This window comes from Pholis gunnellus (genome assembly GCF_910591455.1).
Source record: "Pholis gunnellus genome assembly, chromosome: 4".
Classification (NCBI taxonomy): Eukaryota; Metazoa; Chordata; class Actinopteri; order Perciformes; family Pholidae; genus Pholis; species Pholis gunnellus.
Genome location: NC_136530.1, coordinates 21,770,821 through 21,789,175, shown reverse-complemented (window position 1 = coordinate 21,789,175; position 18,355 = coordinate 21,770,821). Strand labels below are relative to the sequence as shown.

The following is an 18,355-nucleotide window of genomic DNA, read 5'->3' as shown; positions in this document are numbered from 1 at the left end:
GTTCTGTAAAGATGAGCGTGTTAATACACTACTTGCTGATTAATGCATTAATTAGTAGAATGAATGAGCGTGTTAGCATAACTGGTTATGTTTTATAAATGATGGTGATTATGTGACGACATCAGTCGGCTGCAGAGTGTGAAAACAGCTGAGAGTCATTAAACTTCCATAAAGACATCTCGTCTCTGTGTGACAGGCGGAATAATGGAACTGTGGTGCAAACACACACAGACAAACACAATCCCCCCCCCCCACACACACACACACACACACACACACACACACACACACACCTGCCTCCATACATGCATCAGTGTAAAGCCGCACAGCGCGACCAAGAAAAGGCAAGGTAAGGAATTTCAAAAGGCCAGCAGGAAAATGTTTCCACTCAAATTACAGACGTGGCAGGAACGAGGAACAAAGGACGGAAAGAAAGAAATCAGTCAGGAGGAGCAAAACGCTGACCTTGGAAACCAAACAAACAAGAATGTGTAACAAAGCACCTTCCGCCATAAGGCATCAGTTTGTGTTTATGCTTTGGTTTTCACAAACACAAGCGCACACCGTTTCAACTGACACTGCAGAGCTGTCACGGGGAGGCTCTCGCAACCTGCGGCACCCACGTTTCCCCGACCCACAAGTCAGATAGTGCACTATATCTCTGCCGGGGATTTATAACGAAGAGATAAAAAGACAAAGTGACAAGCCACTTGTGAGATGACGGACGATGAAAAGGGCTTTTTTAGAAGCTGCCGTAGGAATGAATAATGATTGCCACACTGTGATTCCAGTCCGTTTGTTTTACTGATCCACTTCAGAGTGATTTATTAGCGAAATCCACACCAATCTCCCGAAATATCGGTCTTTTGTGCTGTTCTATTGAGCTGAAGAACAGCGGCGTTTGTCAAAGTCTTATAGCATTACACCTGTGATTTCCACGGCAACAGGGTATCATTGATGACAGGGCTCCAATTAGGCGTGTCAGAAAGCCAGCGGGAACAATACAAGGGGCCCAAAAACTGGAATAGCCTAAATAGGATGCAGACATTATCAGTGTAAGTAGTTAAACCTGTGTTAGAAAATAATAGCCTTTCACACGGTAAATACACACGTGCCGCTCTATCGCTCCAATCTAAGAGGCTCAATATCATTTAACAGAAGATGTGATGGTTTTGCCCAATGTGAAAGACTTCCTGAGAAACAATAAAAAACTGGTCAATATGACTTGTAAGAATATCGACATAAATTCAGCGTAAGAGTGATACATATTTACATATTATAAAATATTCAAATTGAAATTTCTGTTTAGCAATCACGCCCATGCATCCACAACTGGAAAGAAAGAATTCAAACAATGGAGCGAATTATATATAATATAAGAAAGGGGAGTTGAGAGGGGATTAACATGAAAGAAGATGGGGAAATGTTTCAAGAAGAAAAACAAACACACAAAAAAAGTCTTTTGATATTTTACGTCTTGCCTTTGTGTTTTAATCCTAATATTTTTCATAAAAGGTCGACTTTAAGCTTACTAAAATCATCACAATTATTCTTTTTTCAGTTTTGTATTTTTCAAGATGACATAAAAGGAAAAGAAATTGCACATAAAAAAATCAATAGCCTTCTTGTGGCGTGCCTGTCAGACTGGTGATGACTGCTGCACGAGTACACCGGCCCAAAGCTGGGCTGGCTGTTGCTGAGTGGAGATGACTGAAGCTTAAAAATGGCCAAAGTCCAGATTCATTTAGAACCTAACAGAACCTGGCAGCCAAATAAGGGGCGAGAGCCAACCAGTCCCTGAACCGAGGCCCCAGGAAAACGTCAGCAAAACAAGTGTAGAATAAAAACCATGCTACGTACTGTAGCTGAGAGCATCAGTATGAATTACAGCATGAACAAATCCATCTGCTGGAACGTGACAACTGTCCGCTGTCAGATTTCCCTGCTTTAGTTTCAACTGTACGCCACGACAGATCACGATGGGCAGAAATGAGCCTCAGGCCGGTGATTTGTCTTTTGTGCACAGAATATCGTTTCAGCCGCCAAGCTTTCCGCTCCACACACACACACACACCATCACACACACACACACACACACACACACAGTGTAAACTCTGACCTGTGCGTTTAACCTCACCCGCCTCCACAAACGCACACACACGCGTGTGGGGGGTCGCCATGTCAAAATGGGTCCCGTGTAAGCAAACACACTCTCACTGTGCTCGAGTGTGTTCTCGCGTATTGGATGACCAGCTTGAAACACTTTCAGGTCACAGTGGAAGGCAGCGGGATATAAATGTTTGGAGGAAGATATATAAACCTTATGTGGTGTGTGTGTGTGTGTGTGTGTGTGTGTGTGTGTGTGTGTGTGTGTGTGTGTGTGCAGACTTATTGCTGAATCAGTAACAGTTTTCTGCCTGGGTTTCGAGGACCTGAGCAGATTTGTTTTCTCAGTGGAGATGAAAGCCGACAGGAAGACGAAAACAGCGTTTGACCTGAGGGCTCGATGTGGGCAGAGCAGGACAAACCGCTGCACCAGGCAAACACTGACCTCCTTTTCCTTCTGCACACACATGAAGAAGAAAAACTGCTCCTCTGGTCCAATCTACACAGACACACAATGGAGTCAGGACCTCATATGAGACATTCTCCATCACTGTGACCTGCCTGAACATGTATCCTCTCAAACTAATTATTCAAGATTCTTGGGAGGCTGGAACCGACCCCCTAATTTCAATGGTAAAACAGAAGCTTGTGTGTCATATTTAACCTCTGCCCCTACACACTTATGGTGTCTTTTCAACTCAAAAGCTCTCCAGTTGGCTAAACGTTATCCGAACTGGCTTCTGTGGCTCACACACGCACACACACACGCACACACACACACACGCGCACACACACACGCACACACAAAAACACACTCTCTCTCTGTACCAGCGGTGCCAAGCACTACAGTGCTCTTCTCGTCAGCTCAAATACCAACACAATAGCTCAATTGTGAATAGAGTTTTGGTTTATGGATGGCCTGTGTGTCTGTGTGTGTGTGTGTGTGTGTGTGTGTGTGTGTGTGTGTGTGTGTGTGTGTGTGTGTGTGTGTGTGTGTGTGTAGCCCCGTTTAGTCTGATCCCTCTAAATCTGCTGCTCTGTACGACTTTTACAGCCCAATTTATCACTTCCCACACTTGTCTTTGTCGGCTTAAAGCCCCTCCACTCATGATGACCAGTATGAGCGGCACTCACCGCAAGGCGTGGTCTTGCATAACCAACATGCACCAGGTTGGAGGAAGGCACCTTTGTTTTTCATCTGCCTATACTCAAGCCTGACGTACCGACTTCCTGCAGAGAATGAGATCATGTCACAAGCATGGCTCCGGGCCCTGTTATTAATAAAAGCATCTTACGGCAGCAAGGTGTGAGATGCAAGCGGAAATTTGATGTGTGTTTATGTTACCATAAGAAGAACGACATTTTCAACAGAATAAATGTGATTTTCTGTGGAAGTACCTCTGTAGTTTCACTCTAATGTCTACCTCAGAAATGAGCTCTAGTGGAGGCAGTAATGCGGTTTTGTCTTTGACTAGAAATAAAAATAAATGATTAACTAATGCTCGCAGGTCATTTTGATTGCATACGATTCTGAGGATCATCCCATTGTTGTTAAAAGGTAAACAAATAAAATAAGACTTGCAATCATGAATCATGATTAATAAAAAAGGTGTTTTCAAAACCTCTCACATACAGCCACTTTGCTTTTAATGAAGTCATTATGTGAAAACGTGTTGCGGTAGCCCTTATAAATTGCTCATTAATACCAACACCGCAGTAACCTGCAGCTGCATAAATGTACTGGCTCGAACCAACCCCCCGAAACGCATTACTGCCTCGGAGACAAAAACGAGCTGCTTAAATTATTTTTTACAGTCCCTCCGATTGCTGAAATTAAAGCGGTCAAACGACTTGTTCCCCGAGTCTATCGAGAGACTTCAGAGGACATTAAAATGCAGCGAGGAGGAGGCCGTAAAAAAGCAGTGTGGTTTTATAGGTGCCCATAAACAGGCCGCAGGAGAAAGCACATCTCCCATGGTCAGAGCGATTTCTTTCACCCCGTCATTCCTTTTTGAACATAAAACCTGGTCCCGAGTCGCTGCACACAAATCAGGGAGGAAGAGGATTTACAGGCGGAGTCTCAGCTCCTGGCGGCTTCGAGTGGCTACATGGTGTCTGCAGGAGGAACCGGGAATATCCCCTGTTCAACAAAGCAGCGGGTCTGTTTTTACATCGTCCTTTACGGGTAAAAGTTGTTAGAGCTGTAGCTACGAGCGAAGACACAGAGGTCATGTTTTATCTGGGATTTTGGGGGGGGGGGGGGGGGGGGGGGGGGTTTGGCAACTTGGGGGAGCAAATGTTTTTTTCATTGTCCTGCATAATATTAGACTAAATGTCTTCAAGAAACTCCAAAGGGCATATTCTTCAAAGAGTTTTCTGACATTTTATGGAAGAAAAGGTTTTTGCCAGATGAATCAACAGTAAAGCCAGTTGTTAGGTGCAGCCAAAAGGAGATATATATATTCTACAGTTAGGGACACATGGTGGGTATATTGCATGTATTTGTATACAGAATATTTCTAAATTTTTAAGGCCAATATCATAGTTTTTATTTTCAGCTATGTGGTGCTTTTTAATACCTACATTAACTACGTTGACAATTAAAATGATTACAGCTTTATTTTACAGGTTTGTAATTGTCTTCTTCTTTAATTCCCAGAGGGTTTATAGGAAGGAGCTATGTAGCCTGACGCCATTTAACCGGAAATATGTTCTGACGCAGTGATTTAGGTAAGAGTTTGGGTAGTTGACTTTACAAACAGACGTTTATGTTGGGAAGAGGTTTTCTTGAAAGAAAACTCATTGAAACCAAAGTTGCAGCAAACTGAATATATAAGGAAAAAATCCAAAGAAGGAGAGTACAGGTCAGTTTATAAAGCAATTTCACCACAAGGTCCACTTAGCAGCTTTCAGAGCTTTCAATCGTATCACACGAGCTTCAGCACCAGCCGTTTCGCCCAATAGTCATGGAATTGAAGATCTTAAACTTTCCAGTTTCTCTGAGCACTTTGACCTCACGTCCACGTTGGATTAATAAATCTGCTACTCTACCACAACAGACTCCATTTGCTGATGATGATGAAGATCTTGTGATATAATGGCTGCTGAATGGACTTTGTGGAGGGAAATGTTTTCTCATCTGCTCTTTCTGAGGTCAAGAGTGAATGTTGAGCCCCAGTGTAGAGTTCTCCTGTAGGGTGAAAATCTTTCTCCACAAATTGAGATTATTTGGGGTTTTTAAATCCAGCTAAATCTAAGTTTATACTCGCCGTAGTGAAGCCGTCACGAGGCCATCGTGAGCCAGAAGTTGACGTAATCACGGCCCCGCAAGTGGTCGCGGTGCTTGATCGTGCGAATAGTTCACTGATAAAAACACAATTTACACGTCTAGGGATTGTACAAACGCAAATACATGTATTACAAATACAAAATATTATAAACGTCTTTATTTAAATATATATTCTGCAGGCAAATCAAATTGTTTCCAGGATATTCATCCTTTGTTTCTTCCTACTGCATTTAATACTTGACTCGTTTCTTGGGCCTGTACAAAGGCAAGAAAGTAGTCTTTTACACTCGTCTTTTTGACTCTTCGCAGTTCATTTAGTTTGCACACCCTCTAGCGTTTGGGAGAATAATGCAGCGCACAGCTAAACGCCTCCGTTCATGCTCGGAGCTCACGTGCCACCTGCGAGGGCTCGCGCTATAAACAAAGCTTAAGGAGCTAACGCGGGTAAAGGAGGAGGAAGAAAAGAAAGGAGCAAGGTAGAAAAGCAAGACAGGGCAAAGAAAACCGGTACAATATGTAAACTAGCTCAGTTTTCCTTCGCTCCATTTAGCCTTCCAGCTAAAAACAAGTTTTTGTCTTTGTTTCCACGCGAATAGAAATCAACACGGCCTGTTTCGGTTTTGCGGCTGTTGGGTGTTGCGCGCTTATTCTTTTACTGCTGTCAAGTAAATCCTCCTCGGCTCAAGAGGAGAAGCCTCCCCCGACTCAGCGCAGTGATTCCAAGGCCAATTAGGCAGCCAGTAAAATAAAAGCTTTATTGACAACAGCTCTCCCCGACGGTCCGCCTCGCTGAGCCTCCTGCAGCTCTCCACGCTGCGGCCTGAACCTCTCACAGATGTATTCCCAGAACCGCGGCGCTGCAGTCTGGACCTGCTGTTTAACTGCAGGTCCAGACTGCAGCTAAGAAAAGAGTCCTCGCGGTCTCCCAGGACCACCTGCTGCTCAATCACCTTCTCCTATCACTGAACGACTCCACAGTATTCATCAATACAACACAGGCGCTGTGTGGACCTCCGTCATTTACAATCAAAACAGGGACAATAAATCTCCCCTCCTGCACAAACAATAACACTTCAGAGATTAACATAAGCATGTGTTTTATTTTTGTTTGGTTTTTAAAGTAAAATGCAAACTACTATCTACAGTAAAAGTACTTATTGTGAGGAACAATGGTGAAAATGGTATACATCTCCAAATGTGGGGATGTTCTTCCTTTATAAGAAGGAAAGAGAAAAACACATGAAGAAAGATTAACATATGTATAATATCACTGAGATGAAAGAAAGCTTTTACTTTGGCTTAAATGTTTTTTGTAAACCTGAATCTGAATCGTGTCCCTTCTCTCTTCTTGTTGCTTTAATGCAGGATTAGAATTCAGATTGGGCTCATAGGAATAGAATAGGAGCAAACACCGAACTGTAGAAAAGATGATGATTGTTGTTAGTTGTCATGGTGACAAACACAGTGGGGCCGTAAAGTGGCGGCGGGGAAGTGAGCGGACGTGGCTCCACAGATTGAAACGTGGCTTTTCTACGTGTTCACATCATGCTGACGCTAGTTGAGCAATGATGCATAATTGGCTTTCAACTTGAGACGGTTTTATTGCACTCACAGTAACGAGCGTAGTTGTCGTCCACTCCAGTTATCTTGGCGTCCACTTCCCTTGGTTCACCGTCTCCACTACAGCATCTCTGCTAAACTGTTCGTTGACTTGTGTGTGTGTGTGTGTGTGTGTGTGTGAGTGCATTTGGAGGAGCTCAGCCCTGACACAGAGAGCAGAGAAGATGCTTATCAATACTTAATAATTAAGCGCAGATTCCCGTTTAATACCGGGTTTCAGCGCCCACTCCTCATTACACATTCATCTCCTTACACTTTAAAAGGCTCTTGTATTTATGTGTTCACTGGGTTTGACCTTATCATTGAGAAAGTGTATTGCCAGTGTGTGTGTGTGTGTGTGTGTGTGTGTGTGTGTGTGTGTGTGTGTGTGTGTGTGTGTGTGTGTGTGTGTGTGTGTGTGATTGACAGAGTAAATTGCAGAGTGCAGACTCTCGTTACGATACTCTAATTGGCATGCAGCCCTGCATGCTACCGCATAGAGTCGCAGTGAGTGCAAAGCTGACTTTAAAGCAGGGAGCAACACATCAGCGTGTTTGTGTCAACATGTGTGTGCATGCGAGTCTACCGAGTCTCAAAAAACTCTTGTTTTTTCTTTAACCAAGTGATCGTCTAAACCTGTCTCCAACACAAATGCACTTGTTTTAACATTTTTTTCTTTAATTCAGTCACTTTCCTGAAACCAGTGTTGTGATCAGAGGCCAAGCCACTCCACGAGCTTCAAGATCAGCGTGCAAGGAAGTCAGATTTGTGACTATAAAAACAGACTGAATGACTTGTTCAGATGGAGGCCTGAAGGAGAGAATGAAATCAAAGACAGAGCGGAAAAGAAGAAGAGAGCAGCCAAAAGATGTTCTGCCAATTCACAACTCCACATTTCCACATGGGTGACACATGTCATCTCCACACTGAAAAACACACACACACACACACACACACGCACGCGCGCGCACACACACACAGAAAAAGGTCAGTAAACAAGAGCCCATGAGTATCTGAGACAAGGACTCATCCTGCTCAGTTAGCTAATTCCCGAGTGCCTCGACACAATCTGTCATCCTTACTCATATTCAGCCTTCAAGAATATTTCACAAACTCCAGAAAAAATAAATGTGCCAGTGGTTTGAGATAATTCCATGTGTGGGTGTCAGTATATTGAATCAGGACAGGGTGAAGCAGATGGAAACCCTTAAAACGCGTTGATTTGTATTAAACAAAGCGAAATACTGTCAGATTTCTTAATTCCCCAGTGATCCAGCTAAGTCGGGCCGACCGCGGCTGAATGTGAGCCGTCGTCGGCCCTGCACATGGCTGCCATGATTTGGTTCGGTATCGAGGGTGCAGAGAATTAACTCCACCTAGCAGCAGTCAGATCAGCTTTGCACCGGTGTTAGCGCACAGAGATGGAGATATTATATCAGTGTGCGTTCATTAGGAGCCCGGTTCGTTGCATTGGTTGATTCCGATTGCAATTATATGATTATCATCATCAAAGAATGTTCTGATTATTTTAATTTCATTAAGTATGTAAGATAATCCAAATTGTAATCTTTTATCATTCATCAGCAATTTGAGGAGTCATGTTGGACCGTCTCCCTCTCAAAATATAGTTATGTCACTTTATTCTCCACAGATCAATTAGCAAATGTCTGGTTCGTTGATGTTAGCAATTAGTTCCAGTTAAAACATGTTTCTTGGTGCAAAACTCGATATGAACGAAAACAAACAAAATTATTCAAACCAATATCTTTTCAGCACCACATCACTGGAGTCTGGTCACAGTCTTAATCTTGTTTATTAATTCTTTGATCAGATATTTCCTCATTTTAATTTAATTCATTCATTTTGTTTGTGCGTGTGTTCAGAGAACATTTGAAAATGTTGGCGTCTTCTATATCAGTCAGATTCCTAATCATATTTTCTTATTCTTTGATCAGATAGTTACTGATTTACCATCAAAATGTGTCTCATTCAATTTTAGACTAAGTTTCGTATTGGCCCTAGTACGGCAAGAAATTCCCACATCGTGGTTTGTATCACATCAGGCAGATACGTTGGTCTCCAGTGATTGGAATTGATTTGAGTGGAGGTGCTGTCAGGCTGAAGATATAAACTGAGATTAAATTCTGTCTGATATCCGGCAACACTGCTCCCTTTTTCCTTCACAAAAAAAAAAGCATCTAAAAACTGATAAAAGATGGAGGGAAAAGTTACTGAAAGCTCACTGGGGAAGACAAAGAGACAGAAAGGTTCACTGACAGAAACAATGCAAAGCTTCCCTCCCGCTGTCTCACTTCACACTACGCGCCTCGGTGCCTCCTCTCTTCACTGTACAGCATTTACACTCACACAATCACACACACACACACACACACAGACAAACACAGAGTATCCATTAGAGCCTAAACAAAGAGCTCAGAGTCGAGCTAAAAATAAACCCACAAATGAGGCCGTTTAGCCAGGTTGCTAGGCCGAGGCTGCGCTCATCGATCCCCTGAACTCATCGCACAGCGGCGGGGGGCAGAGATGATTCCCGGGCTGTCGACGCCAACACGCACCTCGGTGAACACACACTCCCTCACCACACGGACGGACTCTGTGAGGCTGGCAATTACTGCTTTGTGTGTTTCTTTTCCTTTCTGATGTCCCTCCCGTGTCTCTCTCTCCCTCTCATTGCATTTGATCTCCCGGTCATTATCCAGTGCGGCGGCGTTTCATCACCTCCCCGATCACATTGATCCGTTGTCCCGCTCGGCACCGACACGCCTCTGAAGACACAGTGACACTCAAACCGCCTGGCGCTCAATTAAAAACTGGGATTGCTATCGACAGCTTCTGTTTGATATGCATATGTGTGTGTGTGTGAGTGTGTGTGTGTGTGTGTGTGTGTGTGTGTGTGTGTCAGGTGAAACATGCACAATAGAGCAGGTCAATCTGAAGGTTATGATGAGCTCTTTGCCCAGACTCATCTCCTATAATAATGATATAGGAAAATCTAACGTAACATGTTAAAAGAAAACATAATTTTATAGACCATTGGTCTTATTTCTTTAGTCAATCCTATCGGCTTTGACGACAACAGAACAGATAACAGAAATGCTCGTTTTTACTTTGCCACTTCTTTATCCGCCCTTCTTTGCTGTTTTTTAGTCTATTGCTGCAAAGCCATTGTCACTGAAAGTCAACACTTCCTCCTGTGCAGATGTTCCATATTCAAAGCCCTCCGATGGCATAATCCCTCCCTTTCCTGGCACACTTGTGCCGGAGGTGTTAACTTTCGTTGGCAGCAGCTAAACACCAATCGCAAGGGAGAAGTGATTAAAAGTGAAGTGAAATCTTACAGATAATGTTCTGGTAGAGGGTCACCCGACGCAGCTCATTATTTTTCGGTAGACCCGGCTTCTCAGCCTCATTACCGCCGGCTTTGAGCGTGTCATCGTCGACCTTTTCCCCGGCACATATCGACGTAAAGCTCGAGGCCGGAGTGCACGTGTTTGGTCTCGTGCTTCCGTCTTTGCCAGTACCTTTTTGAGTTTCGGACCTTTCTTTCAGCGGATGTTTGAGGGTTTAGACTTGGCTTAAAGATTCAGGTTGGAAGGTGGCCACGCCAAAAAAAAAGAACTGAACTTCCTGCTCTGAATTCAGGTCTCTCAGTTCTTGTCAAAGACTGATCCTCTCCGCGCTGACGACGTGGAGGGGTTACATTTGTTTTACTTGACCAAGCTCTTGCGATCCTTTGGGGAGAATGATCCCGTGATGTCTAGTCTTCTTAACATCCAATTACATAGCTCATTTACATAACAGAGGAGCAGAGTGCGGCGAGCTTAGGACGCGAGCCGCCTTATCACAGCAGAGCAGTGCTCTGCACGACATTAGCCCGCTAGATTCAGCCTGAACTCCGATTACCTCAACCTTTCTCCTATGTACCTGTAGGTAGATAATGACGGGGGAGACCATCGGGGATTCATTAGCTTACCGTCATAATTAATGTTGCATGGAGCTTGTAAACAGGGTCCCTCGGGGAAGGGTAAGGCGTCGGGTTGGGAAATGTAGGACGGCGTTCACAATCGCACCGTGTCAGATAGTGTTACGCATTGATTAGTGCTATGAGCCCTGTTAGAGCTATTAGGTATCACACCTGATTTAATCAGCACGGCTGTGCTGGGAGAGGTACGTATGTACTGTTCAGGCCAACAAGTGGAGGAAGAGGAGAGGGAAGAGAAATGTTGCTCCACTTTGGGCAACAAGTTCATTTCTACTAAATATAAACGGAGCCATTGGCGGGAATGAATGTCATGGCTTTCGATTTGGTAGGAATCTCTAGCTACCAGGTTGCAGTTTTTTAAAATCCGGTTTAAAACATTTCTTTGCATGGTCTTATACTGTTGTTAAGGTCAGCGGAGTCCAACTATAGCACGGCGTGAAATGCATGCCGCAAAACCCGACCAACACAGCGCCGGTTTGTGCTGGTTCGGCCTGTTCTTTACACCATTTAAAAAGTCAGAAAGTACAATGGCTGCTTGTGCTGAACTGAAACCACATTCAATTGAATTGGTATCAATGGCTTTGCAACGGTCAATCTATGTTTGAATCTAATCCGTGGAGAAATCCTTCGCCTTGCACATAGCGAGACGATTCATTAGGAATATGTGTTGTCACATGCCTGCACTGTCAAACGCTGCACACTCACTCTATCTGAATTGACCATTGATCAGTCCTGTTCCCAGAAAAACAGAGCAGGGCGTGCCGGAGTGTCAGCGGTGATGGAGGCCGCAGATCAGTCAGCTACCCTCCGCAACGGCCTCGCTGTTCTGCTCTCTGCTACGCAGACACTGCTGCCGAGGATTTGTGGAGTGCAGGAATGTGGCTTGTCATGCCGTCGGTGCCTCAACCAATCAATTATTCAGGACAAACGGCCTTGTGTGGCGGCAGTATGCTGGATAGATGGACGGATGGGATGCAGAGAGGGATGAGTGGCTTCGCTAGCACTGATGCTTTAACTAAGAGCATCAACCCCAGCGAGCAGAGACACATAGAAATGAGATATTTACCCGGAGGGGTATGGATGTTATTTATAGAAGACGGACCAAACCCACTCCAATAAAACAGACGGGCAGCCAGACAATTAAAGAGAGCAGAGAGGCGGCAGAGGAAGAGGGGGGAGAGAACATTGCTCTGCGTCTGACCTATTTAGAAAATGAGGAGCCATAAACACAGCAGAGCTGAACTCACTCTGCAGCAGACAGCCAGGGCTAAAACAGAGCTAACCACCCCGACCCTGTAAAAACACTAATCAAAGCCTGCACGGTTTCAGAATAGCTTTTCAAGTGGGGCAGCCTGTTTCGCAATGCGTTTCGCATTTTGCTCTCAAGTCCTTCCCGTCCTCGTCACCGCCCGTTTTTTTGCTCCGTCCTAAATAAATCATGAAAAATCCAGCCGCACTGAACGAATACACACAACTCGCACGCTAGTGTACAGTATGTACTCATTCTTTTAACTGGAATCATTACCAGGAAATACCGTCAGAAGTCAAAGCAGTTAGAAATGAACACAGATTCAATCAAAGCGCGCCGGGACTCAAGACACAACATCTCTGAATGTGTCTGGAAACTGCACTGTTAATAGGGAATATGGGCATTGGTCTGCTGCTCCCGGAGTTCATGCAGCACTTTGTGGAGTGCCAAGGTGCTGTGCCATAATAATTCAAACTTTTCAAAGTCTAATCCTGGTTTGTTGACACTTAGTTTTGGCCATCATTTCTACCATTAAGTCACAGCCCTCGGAACATCAGCAGCAAAACCAAAAAAGCAGTCAAAAGGTGAAAAAACTAAATGATCGGACAGATAGTAATCAAGCAAGAGCTGCAAATACCAGTTGTTTTCATTATCGTTTTATCTATCTGCGGATGAATCGTTTGGTCTGTAGCCATGAAACAGCTTGATGTATCTGAGTAACAATCCAAAAACCCCAAAAGGTACACAATAACATAAGTAATAGTAGCAAATCCTCACAGTTTAGAAGCTGGAATGTGTTGCGCTTGGCATTCAACGATTATTTGATTCTCGAAATAGTTATTTTTCTGTCGACTGACCAAAAGGCCCATGTAACAGCAGGGTAAACACAGGTGTAGGTCTATTTAGTGTGTCACAGCCATTCCAGTGAGCCAGCATGCACAATACCAGGGCCCTGGCCCACCTAAATGGAACAGGGCCATAATTCATGTTATACATTACACCTGTGTTTACCCTGCAATGACATGTCATAAGGGCTGCTGTGAAATGGGCAGATTGTTTCAGCGCTGAATCAATGTTACAATTTAGTCAAACTTATCCATAGACTGTACATAAGTGGGCGCAGTCATCGTGGCGTCACACATCTTGGAATGCGGCCGTCACCGTTGTTTTTAATTCACAACCGATTAACGGAAGTTACCATATCTGGAATGCGGAGGAGAGACTTAAGGGTGCCGGGATATGGCTTTGGAAGTAGCAGCAACCTGTCAATCACAGTAAGCCCGTCCTAAAATATCCTCCGCTTTATGGTCTATTTGACTCTAAATGGACCATAACTTACTAAATGAACATCATGCTGTATTGAAGAAGACTTGAAACCATAAACTCATGTTTAAAATGTTGACTGAGGGAATAATTTAACTGAGAAGTAGGGTCATTTTCTCATAGACTTCTATACAATCTGAGTTCTTTTTGCATCCAGGAGGAGTCGCCCCATGATGGTCAGTAGCGAGATTGCAAGTATAAGATACTTCCGCATCGGCTTCACTCGGCAGAACCGGAGGTTGCCGTCTGAACTTATCTAAGAGAGAAAATGGTGAACTGTAATGGGTAATTATTGTCTAAACTGTCGGCCAAAGCTACTAAAACATGACCAAAGTTGTAATGAATGGGAATCATCTTTTAGACAAAACTAAACCAAGGTCCCAAGTGGATCCTAAAGGGAAATCCTCAACAGCGACACATTAACACTGGCAGCTCACTTCAGTATATTTGTAATATGAAAACTTTTTCACAGTATCTTTCAAAACCAACTTGCTACCGCCGGAAATGTTGTTGAAAGACTAACGCATGCACACACACACACACACACACACACACACACTGCATGACCTTAGGCCAGTGAGGAGGAGTACTTAGGCCTGGTGGGTTTCATGCAGGGCTGGTATTTGTCTGGACTGGTGCTGGAGGATCAGTGTAGATCAGCTCAGCAGCAGACACAGCTGCAGGTTATCAGCTGACCAGCAGCCTGATGAACAGGCCTGCAGGCAGTGAGGCTATGGAACAATGCTCTATAGTTTGTATACGAGAAGTATTGTTTTGCACCGCTGAGATTTCTGTCAGTTCTCCCTGCTGTGAGCATCTTAGATTAAATCAAGGCTAGCATGTCATAACCTGGACAAATAAAACCAAAGCTTTCTTCATGATTAGATACTAGTGTTTTCTGCTGAATCAATTCTTCCAAGTGTTGTACTAACAGAATTGCAAAGTACAGTTTATCTGCTTTGAGCTCCCCATCCTCTATTGTGCACTACATTGAGGAACGATAAAGCCTGTCAAGACCACACACAAAAACAGAATAATTCTACTCTGAACGAATCATTAAAAGTACACTCTGTGTTTGACCCATGCATGGGCAACATGAAAGGTGTTTGTTTAGCACACAAGGCAACCACCTCGGGCCTCACACTTTACTCGGCCATCCCGACGCACAAAGACGTAGAGTCAGTGTGTGATGGTTTTGCAAATGGGTCAAGGTGATTGTGATGCAGATAGAATTTCCACGGCCAGCCCCGATGGGCCCACATACAACCGCAGACAGTGTGGACACTAAGAACTGACTTGCACACTTTTGAGTTGCACTTTTCATTTCATTTGTACAGTGTCAAAACCACAACTCAAGTTCATGGTACACAGTGACTTTGTAGTTAGATCAAGCAAGCGAACAACACCAACACGCGTCATAGCAACTGAACCAGACACTCGATACCAATACCGTGCGCACACAAAATACTGTCTGAGCAGAGCAGCTCACACTGGTAGACACAAAACTTACAAAATGTTACGCTTTTGTTCCGTTGATGTGGATTTCATAAAAGGCACAGTGCTACTGATTACAATCCAACTGCCAAGTCAGCATGAAGATCCAACCAGAGAACCCAAACATCCTCACAATGTCTCTGTGTGTGTGTCCGTGTGGGAAGCACTCACCTGAAGCAGCAGCTGCTCCGGGAGGCTGAGCGCCCACATCGGCCTGTGGTCCCCCGGGGGTCCGTGGTACAGGCCTGGACCAGGATTTCGCCGCAGGAGGGCCGACCCTCACCGCCCCGAAGTACTCCACAAAGGTCCCCGGAAAGTCTCCCTTCTCCTTGGTCCTCTCGTTGGTGCCGTGCAGCCAGCCTTTGGGGCTCCGCTCGTCCCCGTCCTGGTAGTCCAGCCCCGGCCGAGCCATCAGCGAGGCCTTGGGAACGGTGAGCAGGTCGCCCGTCTGGAGGCTGATGTCGTCGCCGCGCTCCCGCTTGTACTCAAAGAGCGCCCGGTACTGGAAACTGTCAGATGCCATGGCAACGGGAGTTCATAGGGCGGTTCTAAAGCCAAAAATACAGATTTTGCCTGAGATTTGCTGTGTTAAAAGTGAAGTCAGCGTCTTGAAAAATACCAAAACGGAAACTCTGTTCGTTAAAAATCCCTGAGGTGAAACCGGAACTCAACCTAAACCTGGGAAACCTGTGATGGCGCCTGAGATTTGCTGTGTCGTGATGACACGGTGGAAATGGTAAAAAATCTGATCCCTGAGGTGGAATTTGACACCCTTCGAAGTCCTACAACCCCATGAAGAGCAGGTCCAACCTTCTAAATCCAAAAATATAAGTCCTTTAAGTGAAACTGAATTGAACAGTCAACTTTTGCTTTAATAAAAATCCACAGTATGAATCCACCCGACAGTCAAAGTTCTCCAGTCGGAGGCCTCCAAATGGACAGGAAGACTACCCAGCCACCACTGTGTGCCTGCGCCAGAAAACGAAAAAAAACGTAAAAAAAAGAAGAGTGGGTAGATTGAGGGGGGGGGGGCTCGATGGTCTGGAAACTGGAGGGTGGCACAGTTTTCTAGGACGGGGCGACCTCCAGACGATCCCCCAAAGCTTCTGCCGGGATCTTCCAATGTTAATGAGAAAGTGTGCAGAGCCAAGACAGGGTCTACTGTCAGCCCAGACACCCACACACTTATACACACTCACACATGTACACACACACACACACACACACACACACCTGAGGAAATCCACTGCAGTGCAGGATTTGGCTTCTTATTGGGAGCGTCCCCGTGTGCACTCTTCTGTATGCAATCCTGCTGCTTCGCCTTTCTTGTCTGTGCAGCCTCCTGCAGCAGACAGACGCACCTGCAAACTTAAGATGAAGTTCTGAGCGTTAACATCACACTTCTATCCAACTATTAGCATTTAAATGCAACAACATAGAGATATAGCTCAGGCCTGAGAGTCCTTTTGAACGTCAGATATCAAATTTAGTGCACAACATGACTAAAGCTTCACTTTAAGTAGATCACATTGATAATGTTACTGTAGTGGAAACATGCCTCGCCACTCTGCTCAGCGGGCTGACAGAAAGACACCGAGGCGATCAGTTACAACAAAGCGTGACTAGGCGAATATGAACTTCAGCCAGACGGCGTGCCCGACTGAGCGCGCCCTGCGCCAGTCTGCCCCACTGTCTGCCGCCCCGCTAAACACAACAGCACAACACTCACCCGCTCAAACTGCACGGACGAGCCCCGCGTGCTCCGCCGACGCCTCGGTGCGCGAACCGATCCGCTTCGAAACAACCCGAACCCCGCCGAGCGAGTCCATACATCCGCGAGGCGCGTCAGGATAACTGGATGGCGTGGCTGGTCCGAGGCAGACAGGCAGCCTGCTGTAGTGAGCGGCAGTGTGCTGATGTCAGTAAACCCCTCCCCCTGCCGTCTGCGAATTATGCCAGCCAGCGATGGAGACGGGACGGGTCGGTGTGGCGCACCCGCCGCTGCTGAGCTGCAGCAAAACTCCGCGTGACCCGGTTATGGTGTCCTTAGGCTCTGCTGCGTTTGTGTTTTCTTTGGTGTTGTTATGTTCCATAGGCACGAGGATAAGTGAAAGGATTGGATGCAGAGAACTGATTAATTATAACAACTGGAGTGACCGGGGGAAAGAGTCGCTGCATGGATTCCCGGTCGCATTTTAGGAAAGTAATATATCATTTGAATAATTTAAAAAAAAAATAGACCATGCAGGGATGAGACTTGAGGTTGCGGATAATGGGAGAAGAGCGCAGGCTTGGTTGCTGTTGTCTAGTGCGCACATGACGCAGCAGCAGACAGCGGTAGACTGCTGCGTCATCAGGTGCGCACGTTTTCCGTCTGGAGCTGCATAGAACATTTAGGTACAAAGTGTCCAGAACAGGAAGAAGAGGGCTGCAAGCCTTAACTTTGATCTGACTTTTTAAGGCTGAATGACAAAACGAGAAAATGTATTTTTTTTTAATTTTCTTACTCAAAAAAAGGCAACTGAATAAGGGTTGGGATAGATGGCAGAATTTGTCTTTAGTGTATTCTAATCTGTCAAATAACTGTATTTACTGTCTTCCCTTTTTTGTGATTATTCTGGAACTTTATGCTAGAATGAAAGTATTGATCTCATCTTGGTTATTAATATATGCTGCCCATTTCTAATTAATTAATTTAATTAGTATCTCAGTACATATGACAAATTATATTTTAAACATGTTTTTAAAAAACTACAGCGTATTTGAGGTTTACAGGGACATACGTGGCTTAAATGCACTAAACTAAATAAAAACAACCTTAATGGGAGCGCCTTGGTACAGTGCATGCCATAAAACCGTAACGTCCTGGGTTCGATGGATCTTTGTTGCTTGTCATATTCCTCTTTCTCTTCCTCCAGTTTCCAGTATCCCTTTACGCCGTCATCAGAAGTAAAGGTGAAAAATACCAGAAAAAGTCATTCTTACAATGAGGATGAACCCTGATGATATAGGGCTTTTGAGTGGCTACAATATATTTAGCTTAAAGCATCTTTCCAGTGTCAACATATTTGTATATCTTCTCTAAACATAACCTGGTTTGTATGAAATCTTTCTATTTTTTAGAGCGGGCCTGTTTTGATTTCCTTTTTTTAATTGGCCCGTGTGTTTTGAGAATGACATGAACACAAGTAAAGATGCTATTTTCATCTCGAGGCACGCATGATTAAACTCTCTTGATGTTATGAAGAATGTGAGCGTTACCAGAATAAAAAGAATTAAACCCACAGCATAA

General features: G+C 44.7%; 1 protein-coding gene across 1 annotated transcript in view; it reads right to left on the bottom strand.

The window, feature by feature from the left end:
• The window catches only part of pik3r3b (phosphoinositide-3-kinase, regulatory subunit 3b (gamma)), a gene marked incomplete at its 5' end in the record, with an annotated part of 177,225 nt that extends 161,639 nt beyond the window's left edge, over window positions 1-15,586 (bottom strand). Inside the window, one exon of the mRNA XM_079158517.1 lies at window positions 15,235-15,586. Within this exon, the coding sequence (XP_079014643.1) occupies window positions 15,235-15,586 (352 nt within the window). The remainder of the gene's footprint in view (window positions 1-15,234) is intronic.
• Window positions 15,587-18,355: the final 2,769 nt, after the last annotated feature.